Here is a 15,599-nt window from a genome sequence, read left to right as displayed (position 1 = left end):
CCTGGGGAGAGCAACGGACTTAACTCATGCTCCCTTCATGCCCGAGTGTCCAAGTTGGCAGTTGCTCCTTTACACCTGACAGGGGGGAGTTTCCCTGGTTGGACGTAGCGCGTGGAAGGAACACGTTATTCCAACCAGTTCCTTTCCCCTCCATCAGGCGCCCCGGCTGGCCAGGGGGAGGCAGTTTAGAGACCAGGATTACTGCATGTTTTTGTGAGGGTACCTACCCTAGGGGACACGGGGAGAACATGTGAGGGTACCTACCCTAGGGGACACGGGGAGAACATGCAAACTCCACACAGAAAGGCCCTTTTGCCAACCCCGCCTTCGGGTATGGGCACTGATGACGTGGAGGAGGAAACACGCCGCCAGCACCCACAGTGCCCCGAGCGGGAATCGAACCCAGGACCTTCTAGCTGTGAGGCGACAGCACTACCAACTGTGCCACCGTGCCCCATTTTATGGGACACCTTATTCTTAATGTTAAAAAGACACAGGAGATGGTGTTTGACCCCAAGAGTATTGGTGACCACAGGCCTGTGGTCATCCATGACTCGACCATCTCACAGGTCTCCTCATATAAATACTTGGGGATCTGTATTGACAACTCAATGACTTGGAATACACATGTTGACAGTCTCTGTAGTAAACTACAGCAAAGACTGCACTTCCTTCGGCGTCTCAGGGTTCATGGTGTTGACCAAAGATTTATGTTAGTGTTCTATCGAGCAGTCTTGGAAAGCCTGGTCAGGTTTGGCATCAGTTTGGTTCGGTAATCTCTCAGTGCAACTGAGGTCCAAACTGTTCAGATTGGTGCAGACTGCAGGGAAGATCATAGGGGTAAGACACCTCCCCTCTCTGCAGTCTATTTACGAGCAGGCTACATTAAAACAGGCTCAAAGAATCGTCAGTGATGTTACCCATGTTTTAAATGGCGAGTTTGTACTGCTGCCCTCTGGGAGAAGATACAAAGAACCAAAGTGGAAGTACATCAGATTAAAAAAATGGTTTGTACCAGCATCAACTAAGATGTTGAACGAGGCTCTGAAACAGCGGTAACTATGTGAGGCCTGATGATCCACATAATGTGTGCAATTGTGTAATGTTGTGTCTTCCTCTGTAATGTATTTTTTGTTGTCATTGATGTTTTATGTGTGGCTGTAGCTGGGGTGAAAGCCCAAGACAAATTTCCCTTGTGGACAATAAAGTTTATTTCATATTTACATGTCTTCTGTGGTCTCTAACATTACACCTAGCTACTGTACATGTTTAAGCATTTATTTCATATGATGTTGGATAGGAATTTGCGGAGACTCTCTGTATCACACACACACACGCACACCGCACACACACACACACACACACACACACACACACACACACACACACACACACACACACACACACACACACACACACACACACACACACACACACACACACACACACACACACACACACACAACTGATGATATATTAATGTTAGAGATATGAATGTTTATCATTCATTCTCAAATTATATTTACATAGTTTTATTTATAATTTATAATTAAATCTACTTACATGTCATACAGAAGGCGACCTGCGGGGGCAGTCCTCTCTGCATTCCGTTCGATCATGTACATCTCGTACTGAAAAGATACAACATAAACCAAAAAAATGAATAATAATAATAATAATCATACTATAATTCTGTCTTTTTGATTGATTGAATGAAATCTTTATTAACAGTTTGCAGAATTACAGTACATTTCAAGCACAAACTCAATACAAAGACTGTTAACTGTGAGTGGACGACCCAATTAAGCCTTACACTTGTTTACAACAGGGTCCACATTGTTCAATTCATCAAAACATTTAGAGACAAACAAATAGACACTTCTATGTAGTTAAAGAACAGAACAGGAATTCATCATATACTGTAGGAAGCGAAAAGGGAAAAAAAAATATATACAGTGAGGGGAACAGGGAACTGTGTGTGTGTGTGTCTGTGTGCTTTTTTTTTTGTGCGCCGATGGTGATGCTCCACTTGTTTCAGACTGTAGGCCTACAGCACTTTGGTCAGCTTCTATTGTTTTAAATGTGCTATATAAATAAAGTTTGATTTAGGCCTATATTGGAGCAGGTGCTGGCAAATAACTAATTACTGTAATGCCATGCAGTGAAGTTGCACAAATGTCAACTCAATTAGCAAGCGGAGCTGCTCTCATGCACTCTGCACTGCAGTCTGCAGCACAATGACTGCAGATCTCTTCTTAAAGTTTACTTATTATGGTTTACTTTCAACCATAAACCATAATATGATTGACAAACCTTGGATTATAATTCTTCATCGACAAACAGCGCATCCAGCATGACTATGAGGTAATTTAACTATGTGGGATTTCTCCATCGGCATTGCATGTCGATAAAAAATGGGATTTCACTTGTGACATTATTTAGGCAATACTCAACAGATTGTTATAATTCCAAGTGATCTATAATCAGTGAACTTTATATATTTTTTTCCCATACACACACTCACAGTCACATTAACTTTATGATCAATCAAATCAACCGTGGTTGATTTTATTTCTGACAAGTGTCTTGAAGAGTTCATTCATGTTACCGTTCGTTTACAATTGACAGAGGAGTTTGGATTATATATATTTGTATTTGATGGAGAGGTAATGCCTGTTTCAGGCACTGTTTAATTGTTAAATAAAAGACCAATCCAATATGCGCTCCTGTCTATCTTCTGCAGCTATATCGCTGTTTTATTTTAAGCCAAATTCATTGTGCGTCAGCGTCACTGCTCGTCTCGCGCCCCCTCCCCTCCCCCCCCCACCCAGTTTATAAGATGCCCCACAACTTTTGTAAAAAGCAGCAACCCCCCCCCCCCCCCCTTGGGTTTCGAAGCGTTGACGATCAAAACAAAGGAATCGATCATGATCGATCATCAATTACGGAATCGAAGGTCAGCCCTACACTCTACCCATGAGCCACCGCTGCCCCAGGAGACTCATGATACGCGTCCCGCGCACTCAGATCAGCCAACGCAGGGAAGCTGGAAGTACCCTCACTAAAAACGCCGGGACAACAACGCTCCACAGTACGTCCCAAACTCTTCTCCCTTCTGGCTCCAAAACTGTGGAATGCACTTCCCATTGCAGTCAGAACTGCAGCATCACTTCACTCCCAATCTTCCGCCGTAGTTTGAAAACCCACCTTTTCAGACTCCATCATGGCCCATAGCACTTACCCCACCCCCTTAGATAGCATTTATGTAGACTTAGATAGCATGTGATACAGCCTTATAGCATGTTATGTAGACAGCACTATAATTGCATTGTATGTAGTCATAGCACGTCATAGTACATATGTATAGCATAGTAGTATAGATGTATAGTTTATATGTATAGTTTCATTATATAGATTTTCCACTGCTACTTTCTTAGCTTACGCATGTTTCATGATAAATGTTTTTATGTGATGTATTCCCATGCTTTTTTTGTTCTTGCTTAATGTAAATCGCTCTGGATTAAGAGCGTCTGCTAAATGCCTAAATTGTTACCTGGATATTGAAGTCACTAGGGTAGAGGGTTACACCATAAAGTGTTACCTGGATATTGAAGTCACTAGGGTAGAGGGTTACACCATAAAGTGTTACCTGGATATTGAAGTCACTAGGGTAGAGGGTCCGGGCTGTGATCAACCAGGCCTTGGCGGCACACGGGTCTTCTGTCACCAGATCTCTGGCTCTCTTCACCAGGAACTCACAGTCCTTCTGAGCAGACATGGTGGTCCTCTGGGGGTCCTCTGGGGGTCTGTCTCCTTCTAGGAAAACAGGCAGAAACTAGATAAAGTGTCTCCTTCTGAGAAAACAGGCAGAAACTAGATAAAGTGTCTCCTATGAAAACAGGCAGAAACTAGATAAAGTGTCTCCTTCTGAGAAAACAGGCAGAAACTAGATAAAGTGTCTCCTATGAAAACAGGCAGAAACTAGATAAAGTGTCTCCTATGAAAACAGGCAGAAACTAGATAAAGTGTCTCCTATGAAAACAGGTAGAAACTAGATAAAGTGTCTCCTATGATAACAGGCAGAAACTAGATAAAGTGTCTCCTTCTGAGAAAACAGGCAGAAACTAGATAAAGTGTCTCCTATGATAACAGGCAGAAACTAGATAAAGTGTCTCCTTCTAGGAAAACAGGCAGAAACTAGATAAAGTGTCTCCTTCTAGGAAAACAGGCAGAAACTAGATAAAGTGTCTCCTATGAAAACAGGCAGAAACTAGATAAAGTGTCTCCTATGAAAACAGGCAGAAACTAGATAAAGTGTCTCCTATGATAACAGGCAGAAACTAGATAAAGTGTCTCCTATGAAAACAGGCAGAAACTAGATAAAGTGTCTCCTATGAAAACAGGCAGAAACTAGATAAAGTGTCTCCTATGATAACAGGCAGAAACTAGATAAAGTGTCTCCTATGAAAACAGGCAGAAACTAGATAAAGTGTCTCCTATGAAAACAGGCAGAAACTAGATAAAGTGTCTCCTATGAAAACAGGCAGAAACTAGATAAAGTGTCTCCTATGAAAACAGGCAGAAACTAGATAAAGTGTCTCCTTTTTTTTAACCTTACCTAGCATCTGTTTACTAGGATAGCAATAGAAACAATGAACCTAGCATCTGTTTACTAGGATAGCAATATAAACAATTAACCTAGCATCTGTCTAGACTGTTTTCAACCAGTGTTGGGGGGGGGGGGGGGTTCCAGGGGTCCTTGGGGGGGTTCCAGGTGGTCCAGGGACCACCAGATCTTTAACAGTAAAATAAACCAAATGGACCTTCATTTCACTCTCTCAAGATAAGAGTTAAATTATTGTTAAACATTGCATTAGTTAATTTACAAGAATTATGTTATCTCTCCTAATGGTACCAACATCATGTTCTATTAGATGTAAATAACATTGTGTACATTATGTGTAATACTGTGTATTGTGGATCAACACATATCTATATATATATATATATATATATATATATATATATATATATATATATATATATTCGAATGTTCCTGGTGGAATATGAAGTGAATTTTACTGTCACATTTATTTATAGTCGAGTTAATAAAATAATGAAAAATACCTCTGAATCCTTGATTGTTCTTCTTGCTGATTAAAGATGATGAATTACATTTCGCTCCAAACTTCCTGAAACCATAACGATGTGTTTATGTATTTATAAATGATGTGTTTATGTATTTATAAATGATGTGTTTATGTATTTATAAATGATGTGTTTAATAGTTTGTTAAACGGAAATGTTTGTTTGTTTACTTTAATGTAAAAACGCAAAATAAAAACCTGTTTTCATTTAGCGCGTCCAAAACAAGACATGCACTTTGATGACGTCACGAAGCTGTTGGGAGGCGCACACAAGTGACGTCACCGCCATGTGTATAAAACATAAGGTAATTTATTTGCCCTGAATCCTTCAAGCTCCCAAACAAAAGTGAAAATAGACGATCTACAAGCTCACAACGCCTTGCAGTGCGAGCTTATACAGTCTATCAATACGAGGTGCTGTGAGCTTGTAGATCGGCTATTTCTCTTAAATTAGGACAATTTGATCAATATTCACCAGTTATTATAGTATAGTTTGTTGATTACTTTTCATGCAGTAATTCATGTTTATATTATATTAAGGTAGCCCAACATTTTTGATTCTCGTAGAGGTTTTTTTCGATTCTGACGAATCTCTCTACGAAATCTCTCTACGAAAAAGCAACCTTGATGCCTTTCAATCACTCTTACCTTGTACAAATGCAAAATCTAAGCTGCTTTTAATGTTGCCCCACTTGTTTGTGACGTCTGCGGAACCATATTAAACCCCGCAGATGCTTATTTTTCCAATAAAAAAGGTATTTTAATCAACTCTGTCTCGGAATCTGGCGGCCATCTTGCTTTTCTATCCATTGTAAATGCGCAAGAGAACCCTGGCCGCTAGGGGCGCGGGCAATATTCTGTTGCGCCGTTTACCCATAGAGTTATGCGTTTACCGCATTTACAATGGAGGATTCTTTCTCCCTCCCCTCACCATAGAGTGGGGGCCCCTCACCAACCTGCTCTCCTCTCTCCCTCCCTCCCCTCACCTATCTGCTCTCCTCTCTCCCTCCCTCCCCTCACCAACCTGCTCTCCTCTCTCCCTCCCTCCCCTCACCTATCTGCTCTCCTCTCTCCCTCCCTCCCCTCACCTATCTGCTCTCCTCTCTCCCTCCCTCCCCTCACCAACCTGCTCTCCTCTCTCCCTCCCTCCCCTCACCTATCTGCTCTCCTCTCTCCCTCCCTCCCCTCACCTATCTGCTCTCCTCTCTCCCTCCCTCCCCTCTCCTATCTGCTCTCCTCTCTTTATCCCTCCCCTCACCTATCTGCTCTCCTCTCTTTATCCCTCCCCTCTCCTATCTGCTCTCCTCTCTTTCTCCCTCCCCTCTCCTATCTGCTCTCCTCTCTTTCTCCCTCCCCTCACCTATTTGCTCTCCTCTCTTTCTCCCTCCCCTCTCCTATTTGCTCTCCTCTCTTTCTCCCTCCCCTCACCTATTTGCTCTCCTCTCTTTATCCCTCCCCTCACCTATTTGCTCTCCTCTCTTTATCCCTCCCCTCACCTATCTGCTCTCCTCTCTTTCTCCCTCCCCTCTCCTATCTGCTCTCCTCTCTTTCTCCCTCCCCTCACCTATTTGCTCTCCTCTCTTTATCCCTCCCCTCTCCTATCTGCTCTCCTCTCTTTCTCCCTCCCCTCACCTATTTGCTCTCCTCTCTTTATCCCTCCCCTCTCCTATCTGCTCTCCTCTCTTTCTCCCTCCCCTCACCTATTTGCTCTCCTCTCTTTATCCCTCCCCTCACCTATTTGCTCTCCTCTCTTTATCCCTCCCCTCACCTATTTGCTCTCCTCTCTTTATCCCTCCCCTCTCCTATCTGCTCTCCTCTCTTTCTCCCTCCCCTCACCTATTTGCTCTCCTCTCTTTATCCCTCCCCTCACCTATTTGCTCTCCTCTCTTTATCCCTCCCCTCACCTATTTGCTCTCCTCTCTTTATCCCTCCCCTCTCCTATCTGCTCTCCTCTCTTTCTCCCTCCCCTCACCTATTTGCTCTCCTCTCTTTATCCCTCCCCTCTCCTATCTGCTCTCCTCTCTTTCTCCCTCCCCTCACCTATTTGCTCTCCTCTCTTTATCCCTCCCCTCTCCTATCTGCTCTCCTCTCTTTCTCCCTCCCCTCACCTATTTGCTCTCCTCTCTTTATCCCTCCCCTCTCCTATCTGCTCTCCTCTCTTTCTCCCTCCCCTCACCTATTTGCTCTCCTCTCTTTATCCCTCCCCTCACCTATCTGCTCTCCTCTCTTTATCCCTCCCCTCACCTATTTGCTCTCCTCTCTTTATCCCTCCCCTCACCTATTTGCTCTCCTCTCTTTATCCCTCCCCTCACCTATCTGCTCTCCTCTCTTTCTCCCTCCCCTCACCTATTTGCTCTCCTCTCTTTCTCCCTCCCCTCACCTATTTGCTCTCCTCTCTTTATCCCTCCCCTCACCTATTTGCTCTCCTCTCTTTCTCCCTCCCCTCACCTATTTGCTCTCCTCTCTTTATCCCTCCCCTCACCTATTTGCTCTCCTCTCTTTATCCCTCCCCTCTCCTATTTGCTCTCCTCTCTTTCTCCCTCCCCTCTCCTATTTGCTCTCCTCTCTTTATCCCTCCCCTCTCCTATTTGCTCTCCTCTCTTTCTCCCTCCCCTCTCCTATCTGCTCTCCTCTCTTTATCCCTCCCCTCACCTATCTGCTCTCCTCTCTTTCTCCCTCCCCTCTCCTATTTGCTCTCCTCTCTTTCTCCCTCCCCTCTCCTATCTGCTCTCCTCTCTTTCTCCCTCCCCTCTCCTATCTGCTCTCCTCTCTTTATCCCTCCCCTCTCCTATTTGCTCTCCTCTCTTTCTCCCTCCCCTCTCCTATTTGCTCTCCTCTCTTTATCCCTCCCCTCTCCTATCTGCTCTCCTCTCTTTATCCCTCCCCTCTCCTATCTGCTCTCCTCTCTTTATCCCTCCCCTCACCTATCTGCTCTCCTCTCTCCCTCCCTCCCCTCACCTATCTGCTCTCCTCTCTCCCTCCCTCCCCTCACCTATCTGCTTAAGAAATATTCCATAGCTCTAATGCCCTCTGGTCCATAGCCTTAGTGCCCTCTGGTCCATAGCCCTAGTGCCCTTAATGCAACGGCAATAAGACTATATGGACCAGATAGCTCTAGTGCCGTTACTGTAGACTAGATAATATCTAGATATGGAAAGGAGCTATCTGAAAATGTTTGATGTACAGTATAGAATAGAGCGTCGCAGTCCCTCCCCCTTTCAGAACGACGAGTGGCCCAGGAAATGAATACATTGACACGAAACAAGACAGGAACGCCCCAAAACGTCACATCCGGGACATTTACCCTGGCAGAATTTTCTATGGCTGCCAATGCAACTTTTTCCAATCCTTAATAACATACGGACAAACATCTATGCCGATAATATCTAACTTGCTTTGTTTCGTAGCGTGCCTTGTCCACGGGCAACAGATCTTTCAACGTATGTCATTGCAAATAAGTTTGATAATCGCTACTCTGCGCAATATTGTTTTGGAAATGCCGCAAATTGCATTGCAGTGAACGAGAGCAAATCACAGTTTACCCGGGGGGTGGTGACTCCGCCCTGAATACGCGTTTTCGTGTCAATGTATCCCAATGCATTTTTCCTCATAAGCATTTCAAAACGTATTTATTTAAAGACCTTTTAAGCGTCGTACGAAGCCAACTCTTGTCGTGACAAATCATGACGACACACACAATTTTTCGGGCCAAACAAAGAATTAGAAAGTAGAAAAAAACGGCACTTTTTTTTGTTGTTTTTCCTTCTTTGTAATTATTTGTTTGGTCCAAAATATTGTGTGTGTTGTCATGATTCGTCACGACAAGAGTTGGCTTCGTACGACGCTTTAAAAGGTCTTTAACCCATTCTGGGCGGGAACCCCTTTTGGTGTTAGCATCATGTCGTGCTTTAGCTATTGAAAAATAGCAGATCTACAAGCTCATAGCGAGCCACCGAGTGGCGCGCTACGAGCTTGTAGGTCTGCTATTTTTGAAAAATCGAAAACTGTTAGGACATAGAAGACATTTTTAGAATCTGATCTCAGGTCAGAATGGAAAACTGTCAGGATATAGAAGACATTTCTATATCCTGACAGTTTTCCATTCTGAAACAAGACAGGACATCCCTAAATGTGGGCGGGGCACTTTAAGGCACAGACACGGGACATGAGGTACAAAAGCAGCTGTATTTATTGATTGATAATGTGCTACAATGTATTCATTGATCATTGATAATGTGCTACAATGCACTTCATTCTTTATGTGGTTATAATAATGTCATAACTTTATGTTATTATAATAACAATAACTTTAGAATAACAGTCCTTTCTTCAGTCAGAGTGCAAAATTCAATCATGGAAAACAAATCACCTCGGGATGCATTAATGGACACATTATTGTTTGACCAATCGCAGTGCAGGGATGAGCCATGGATTAGCCAATCAGACAGGAGCTGAGGCGTGGATTAGCCAATCGGAGGGGACTGGAGGCGTGGATTAGCCAATCACAGCGGACTGGAGGCGTGGATGAGAGCAGCGAAGCAGAACGGGTTCAGTTTGTATCCCATCCCGCTGTAGAATTTATTCTGGAACTCCACCCTGAAAAAAACAATGATTATACCTTTAACTTTATTACTGCCACTAGGTGGCAGCATAACCACACAAAACAATAATATACCTCTAACCACCTGGAACTAACTTTAACCATCTATAAACAATGACATAAATTAAACCATCTGGAACTCCGCCCAGCTTTAAAGGGAGTGCAACGAACCATGTACAACCCAGATTCGGCACAAACAAGGGACTAAATTATTTTCGCTCCTATGCCACCAAAATGTGGAACGCCCTACCAACAGTCATTAAGACATGCAAATCCCTTGACTCCTTCAAAACCGCTCTCAAAGGTCACCTACGGACGGCTGCAATTTGAACCTGGCCCCCATAAAAACTGAATCTCCCCCCCAGCCCTTTTCCCCTCACTGTATATGTTTATTTTCCCTTTTTACCTCCTTTATGATGAATTCCTGTTCTGTTCTTTAACTATATAGAAGTGTCCATTTGTACGTCCCTAAATGTTTTGATGAATTGAACAAGGTGGCCCCTCTTGTAAACAAGTGTAATGCTTAATTGGGTCGTCCACTCAAAGTTAACAGTCTTTGTATTGAGTTTGTGCTTGAAATGTACTGTAATTCTGCAAACTGTTAATAAATACTTCAATCAATCAATCAATCAATCAAAAAAACCATCAGGGGCCTGTTTCACAAAAGCAGAGCGTGCTTTCTGGTCTAGAGGGGCGGGTAGCCTGGCCCAGACAGCATGCTTTCTGGTCTAGAGGGGCGGGTAGCCTGGCCCAGACAGCATGCTTTCTGGTCTAGAGGGGCGGGTAGCCTGGCCCAGACAGCGTGCTTTCTGGTCTAGAGGGGCGGGTAGCCTGGCCCAGACAGCATGCTTTCTGGTCTAGAGGGGCGGGTAGCCTGGCCCAGACAGCGTGCTTTCTGGTCTAGAGGGGCGGGTAGCCTGGCCCAGACAGCGTGCTTTCTGGTCTAGAGGGGCGGGTAGCCTGGCCCAGCCAGCGTGCTTTCTGGTCTAGAGGGGCGGGTGGTAGCCTGGCCCAGCCAGCGTGCTTTCTGGTCTAGAGGGGCGGGTAGCCTGGCCCAGCCAGCGTGCTTTCTGGTCTAGAGGGGCGGGTAGCCTGGCCCAGCCAGCGTGCTTTCTGGTCTAGAGGGGCGGGTAGCCTGGCCCAGCCAGCGTGCTTTCTGGTCTAGAGGGGCGGGTAGCCTGGCCCAGCCAGCGTGCTTTCTGGTCTAGAGGGGCGGGTAGCCTGGCCCAGACAGCATGCTTTCTGGTCTAGAGGGGCGGGTAGCCTGGCCCAGACAGCGTGCTTTCTGGTCTAGAGGGGGGGGTAGCCTGGCCCAGCCAGCGTGCTTTCTGGTCTAGAGGGGCGGGTAGCCTGGCCCAGACAGCATGCTTTCTGGTCTAGAGGGGCGGGTAGCCTGGCCCAGACAGCATGCTTTCTGGTAATAATAGTAATGGTAATGGTAATATGAACAATAGTAATAACAGTAACAGTAATACCAGTGCAGCCTCAGGGCGTGCAGGAAGGCAGACAGTCCCTCCATCACCAACAGGATGGAAACGGTGAGAACAGCAAAGAAACAGAAGACAACGAACAGGACTGCACTTCCCACGTATCCCTGCCATTTCAGCGCGATGCGCATCACCATCACCCACAGCACCTCCGACAGCTCTGGAGGAGAAATTACAACTTTATATAGCGTCACCATCACCCACAGCACCTCATGACGTAACATGTCCATTTGCTCAGACAATAAATTCTCCGTTCATTGTCAATGGTTTGTGTAGGACGAAAATCTACACTATAGCTGAATATAGGAGGGGCTAGCGCCCTATAAATCTACACTATAGCTGAATATAGGAGGGGCTAGCGCCCTATAAATCTACACTGTAGCTGAATATAGGAAGGGGCTAGCGCCCTATAAATCTACACTATAGCTGAATATAGGAGGGGCTAGCGCCCTATAAATCTACACTATAGCTGAATATAGGAGGGGCTAGCGCCCTATAAATCTACACTATAGCTGAATATAGGAGGGGCTAGCGCCCTATAAATCTACACTATAGCTGAATATAGGAGGGGCTAGCGCCCTATAAATCTACACTATAGCTGAATATAGGAGGGGCTAGCGCCCTATAAATCTACACTGTAGCTGAATATAGGAAGGGGCTAGCGCCCTATAAATCTACACTATAGCTGAATATAGGAGGGGCTAGCGCCCTATAAATCTACACTATAGCTGAATATAGGAGGGGCTAGCGCCCTATAAATCTACACTATAGCTGAATATAGGAGGGGCTAGCGCCCTATAAATCTACACTATAGCTGAATATAGGAGGGGCTAGCGCCCTATAAATCTACACTATAGCTGAATATAGGAGGGGCTAGCGCCCTATAAATCTACACTATAGCTGAATATAGGAGGGGCTAGCGCCCTATAAATCTACACTATAGCTGAATATAGGAGGGGCTAGCGCCCTATAAATCTACACTATAGCTGAATATAGGAGGGGCTAGCGCCCTATAAATCTACACTATAGCTGAATATAGGAGGGGCTAGCGCCCTATAAATCTACACTATAGCTGAATATAGGAGGGGCTAGCGCCCTATAATCAGAATCAGAATCATTTCCTATGTACTTACATACAAAATAATATGAAATATCGTTCCCCCACAGTTATTGGCAGTGCAACATAAAACATAGAGCCTATTTAAAAACACAAGCTAAAAACTAAAACCAAACATGGACAGACATTTTAAAAAGAGACCCCAGTATGTATGATGACGTGCAATTCATATGGACAAGTTAAAAGTCACCAACACCACGCACAACCTATAAATAAATAAAGTGGCATGGTGCAATCCTTAAAAACAAAACGTTACTAGCACTGTTAAAGTGCTGTTGTGCATTGAAAGTGCATTTTTTTGTCCAGTTCAGCCCAACGCTTCATTTCAATTTTGCCGGGGGAGGGGGGGGAGGGGGCGCAGTTCATTTATGAGCCTCACTGCCCTTGGGAAAAAACTGTTTTTCATCCTGGATGTCCTTGCCCTAATACTCCTGTACCTTTTCCCTGAGGGTAGGAGCATAAACAGGCCGTGGGAGGGATGATGGGGGTCCCCAATGATGCTGGTGGCTCTTCTGGCACAGCGCTCTTTATAGAGCTCCAACAAGGGGGGAACAGGGGCACCAATGATCCTTCCAGCTGTCTTCACCACCCGATTCAGCTGATGTTGTTCCTGTGCCTTGAGGCTGCCGAACCAGGAGGTGAAGCTGTAGGTCAGGATCGACTCTATGGTGCCCCTGTAGAAGGTGGTGAGGAGGGGAGTGGGAAGGCCCGCCTTCTTGAGCCTCCGGAGGGGGTAAAGTCTCTGCTGAGCCTTCTTGATGATGGCTGTGGTGTTGATTGTGGAGGTCAGATCGTCTGCCAAATGCACCCCCAGGAATTTGATGCTATTAACCCTTTCCACAGGGGCACCACCGATGGTCAGTGGTGTATGATGGCAGCTGCTGGCTCTCCTCCTAAAATCAACCACCATCTCCTTTGTTTTGTCCACATTCAGAAAGAGGTTATGTGAACTGCACCACTCTGTAAGCAGATCCACCTCCTTCCTGTAGTCAGACTCATCATTTTTACTAATAAGCCCTACCACAGTAGTGTCATCGGCAAATTTGAGGATGTGATTACTGCCAAATTTAGCAGAGCAGTCGTGGGTCAGCAGGCTGAACAGCAGGGGGCTCAGGACACAGCCCTGGGGCGATCCTGTGCTCACTGTGATGGTCCCAGATGTTTGGCCGTTGACTTTGACTCTCTGTTGCCTCTGAGACAGGAAGTTGAGGATCCAGGTGCAGGTGCCATGGTCCACATTCAGCAGCCGCAGCTTTTCCACCAACTGTTGTGGAATAATGGTGTTAAATGCTGAGCTAAAGTCAATGAACAGGAGCCTGGCGTAGGTGTTCTCTTTCTCTAGATGAGACAAGGTGTGGATGTTAAATGCTGAGCTAAAGTCAATGAACAGGAGCCTGGCGTAGGTGTTCTCTTTCTCTAGATGAGACAAGGTGTGGATGTTAAATGCTGAGCTAAAGTCAATGAACAGGAGCCTGGCGTAGGTGTTCTCTTTCTCTAGATGAGACAAGGTGAGGTGGAGTGCAGTTGAGACGGCGTCATCTGTGGAGCGATTGGCTCTGTAAGCAAACTGTAGTGGATCCAGGTCTGCAGGCAGGCTGCTCTTGATGTGTTGTAGGACAAGCCACTCAAAACACTTCATCACCACAGGTGTAAGGGCCACAGGTCGAAAGTCATTTAGACCAGCTGGATTTGGCTTTTTTGGCACTGGCACGATGGTGGTACGATAAATCTACACTATAGCTGAATATAGGAGGGGCTAGCGCCCTATAAATCTACACTATAGCTGAATATAGGAGGGGCTAGCGCCCTATAAATCTACACTATAGCTGAATATAGGAGGGGCTAGCGCCCTATAAATCTACACTATAGCTGAATATAGGAAGGGCTAGCGCCCTATAAATCTACACTATAGCTGAATATAGGAGGGGCTAGCGCCCTATAAATCTACACTAATAGCTGAATATAGGAGGGGCTAGGGCCCTATAAATCTATACACTATAGCTGAATATAGGAGGGGCTAGGGCCCTATAAATCTACACTGTAGCGTCGGCAGTGTCTTGAGTGTACAGGGTTTGATGAGGTCTGGCCATATATGGCTGTGTGTGTGTACGTACGTGCGCATGTGTGTGTGTGTAGTAGCAGTGTGTACGTACGTGCGTGCGCCAGCGACAGTGTGTGTGTGTGTGTAGTAGCAGTGTGTACGTACGTACGTACGTGCACGCGTGCACCAGCGACAGTGTGTGTGTGTGTGTGTAGTAGCAGTGTGTACGTACGTGCGTGCGCCAGGGACAGTGTGTGTGTGTGTGTGTGTAGTAGCAGTGTGTACGTACGTGCGTGCGCCAGGGACAGTGTGTGTGTGTGTGTGTGTGTGTAGTAGTAGTGTGTACGTATGTGCGTGCGCCAGTGACAGTGTGTGTGTGTAGTAGCAGTGTGTACGTACGTGCGTGCGCCAGGGACAGTGTGTGTGTGTGTGTGTAGTAGCAGTGTGTACGTACGTGCGTGCGCCAGGGACAGTGTGTGTGTGTGTGTGTAGTAGCAGTGTGTACGTACGTGCGTGCGCCAGGGACAGTGTGTGTGTGTGTGTGTAGTAGCAGTGTGTACGTATGTGCGTGCGCCAGGGACAGTGTGTGTGTGTGTGTGTAGTAGCAGTGTGTACGTATGTGCGTGCGCCAGCGACAGTGTGTGTGTGTGTGTGTAGTAGCAGTGTGTACGTACGTGCGTGCGCCAGGGACAGTGTGTGTGTGTGTGTGTAGTAGCAGTGTGTACGTATGTGCGTGCGCCAGCGACAGTGTGTGTGTGTGTGTGTACTGTGTAGTAGCAGTGTGTACGTACGTGCGTGCGCCAGGGACAGTGTGTGTGTGTGTGTGTAGTAGCAGTGTGTACGTACGTGCGTGCGCCAGGGACAGTGTGTGTGTGTGTGTGTGTGTAGTAGCAGTGTGTACGTACGTGCGTGCGCCAGGGACAGTGCCCACAGCCGCAGGTAGGAGGCAGTATTGCTGATACATCCCAGACAGTATTCTATGGTGTGGATGGCCTGATGCATGTAGACATCTGCAGCGTCAAACTGTAAACACATTATTATTATTATTATTATTATAGCTACTATAATCAGGAAAACTCACGTTGTTTAATTTTCGTCATTTAAGATAGATTCATAAAGTTATACTATTTTAGTCGGAGATAGACTGAAGCAGTACTCCGGCGTCCCCAACTCTCGCGGGAACGTCTTGCGAGGTTTCGTTTGTAAA

The 15,599-nt window shown here is 45.8% G+C and overlaps 2 protein-coding genes and 1 long non-coding RNA gene across 8 annotated transcripts in view; 1 reads left to right on the top strand and 2 right to left on the bottom strand.

The window, feature by feature from the left end:
- The window catches only part of ints10 (integrator complex subunit 10), a 30,678-nt gene extending 25,292 nt beyond the window's left edge, over positions 1-5,386 (bottom strand). The window contains exons 1-4 of one of the 4 annotated variants that reach the window (XM_080774571.1): positions 5,346-5,386; positions 5,128-5,192; positions 3,650-3,816; positions 1,564-1,631 (exon numbers count right to left, since the gene is read on the bottom strand). In XM_080774571.1, coding sequence (XP_080630697.1) covers positions 1,564-1,631; positions 3,650-3,778 — 197 coding nt within the window. In that variant the 5' untranslated portion in view covers positions 3,779-3,816; positions 5,128-5,192; positions 5,346-5,386. Of the gene's footprint in view, positions 1-1,563; positions 1,632-3,553; positions 3,576-3,649; positions 3,817-5,127; positions 5,308-5,345 lie in introns of those variants that run through there. The other 3 variants (XM_080774572.1, XM_080774573.1, XM_080774574.1) reach the window with 3 other exon arrangements.
- The window catches only part of LOC308323011, a 411,264-nt gene that overhangs the window by 22,765 nt on the left and 372,900 nt on the right, over positions 1-15,599 (top strand). The window lies entirely within an intron of this gene.
- tcirg1b (T cell immune regulator 1, ATPase H+ transporting V0 subunit a3b) overlaps positions 9,319-15,599 on the bottom strand; it is a 56,007-nt gene continuing 49,726 nt past the window's right edge. For 2 of the 3 annotated variants that reach the window (XM_080774307.1, XM_080774309.1), the window contains exons 19-21: positions 15,298-15,415; positions 11,223-11,394; positions 9,319-9,743 (exon numbers count right to left, since the gene is read on the bottom strand). In XM_080774307.1, coding sequence (XP_080630433.1) covers positions 9,650-9,743; positions 11,223-11,394; positions 15,298-15,415 — 384 coding nt within the window. In that variant the 3' untranslated portion in view covers positions 9,319-9,649. Of the gene's footprint in view, positions 9,744-11,222; positions 11,395-15,297; positions 15,418-15,599 lie in introns of all 3 variants that reach the window. The other variant, XM_080774308.1, reaches the window with a different exon arrangement.

Source organism: Protomyctophum bolini (assembly GCF_963924005.1).
Source record: "Protomyctophum bolini genome assembly, chromosome: 10".
Lineage (NCBI taxonomy): Eukaryota > Metazoa > Chordata > Actinopteri > Myctophiformes > Myctophidae > Protomyctophum > Protomyctophum bolini.
Note: the sequence above shows the minus strand (reverse complement) of the source record. Positions and strands in the feature narration are given on the sequence as shown.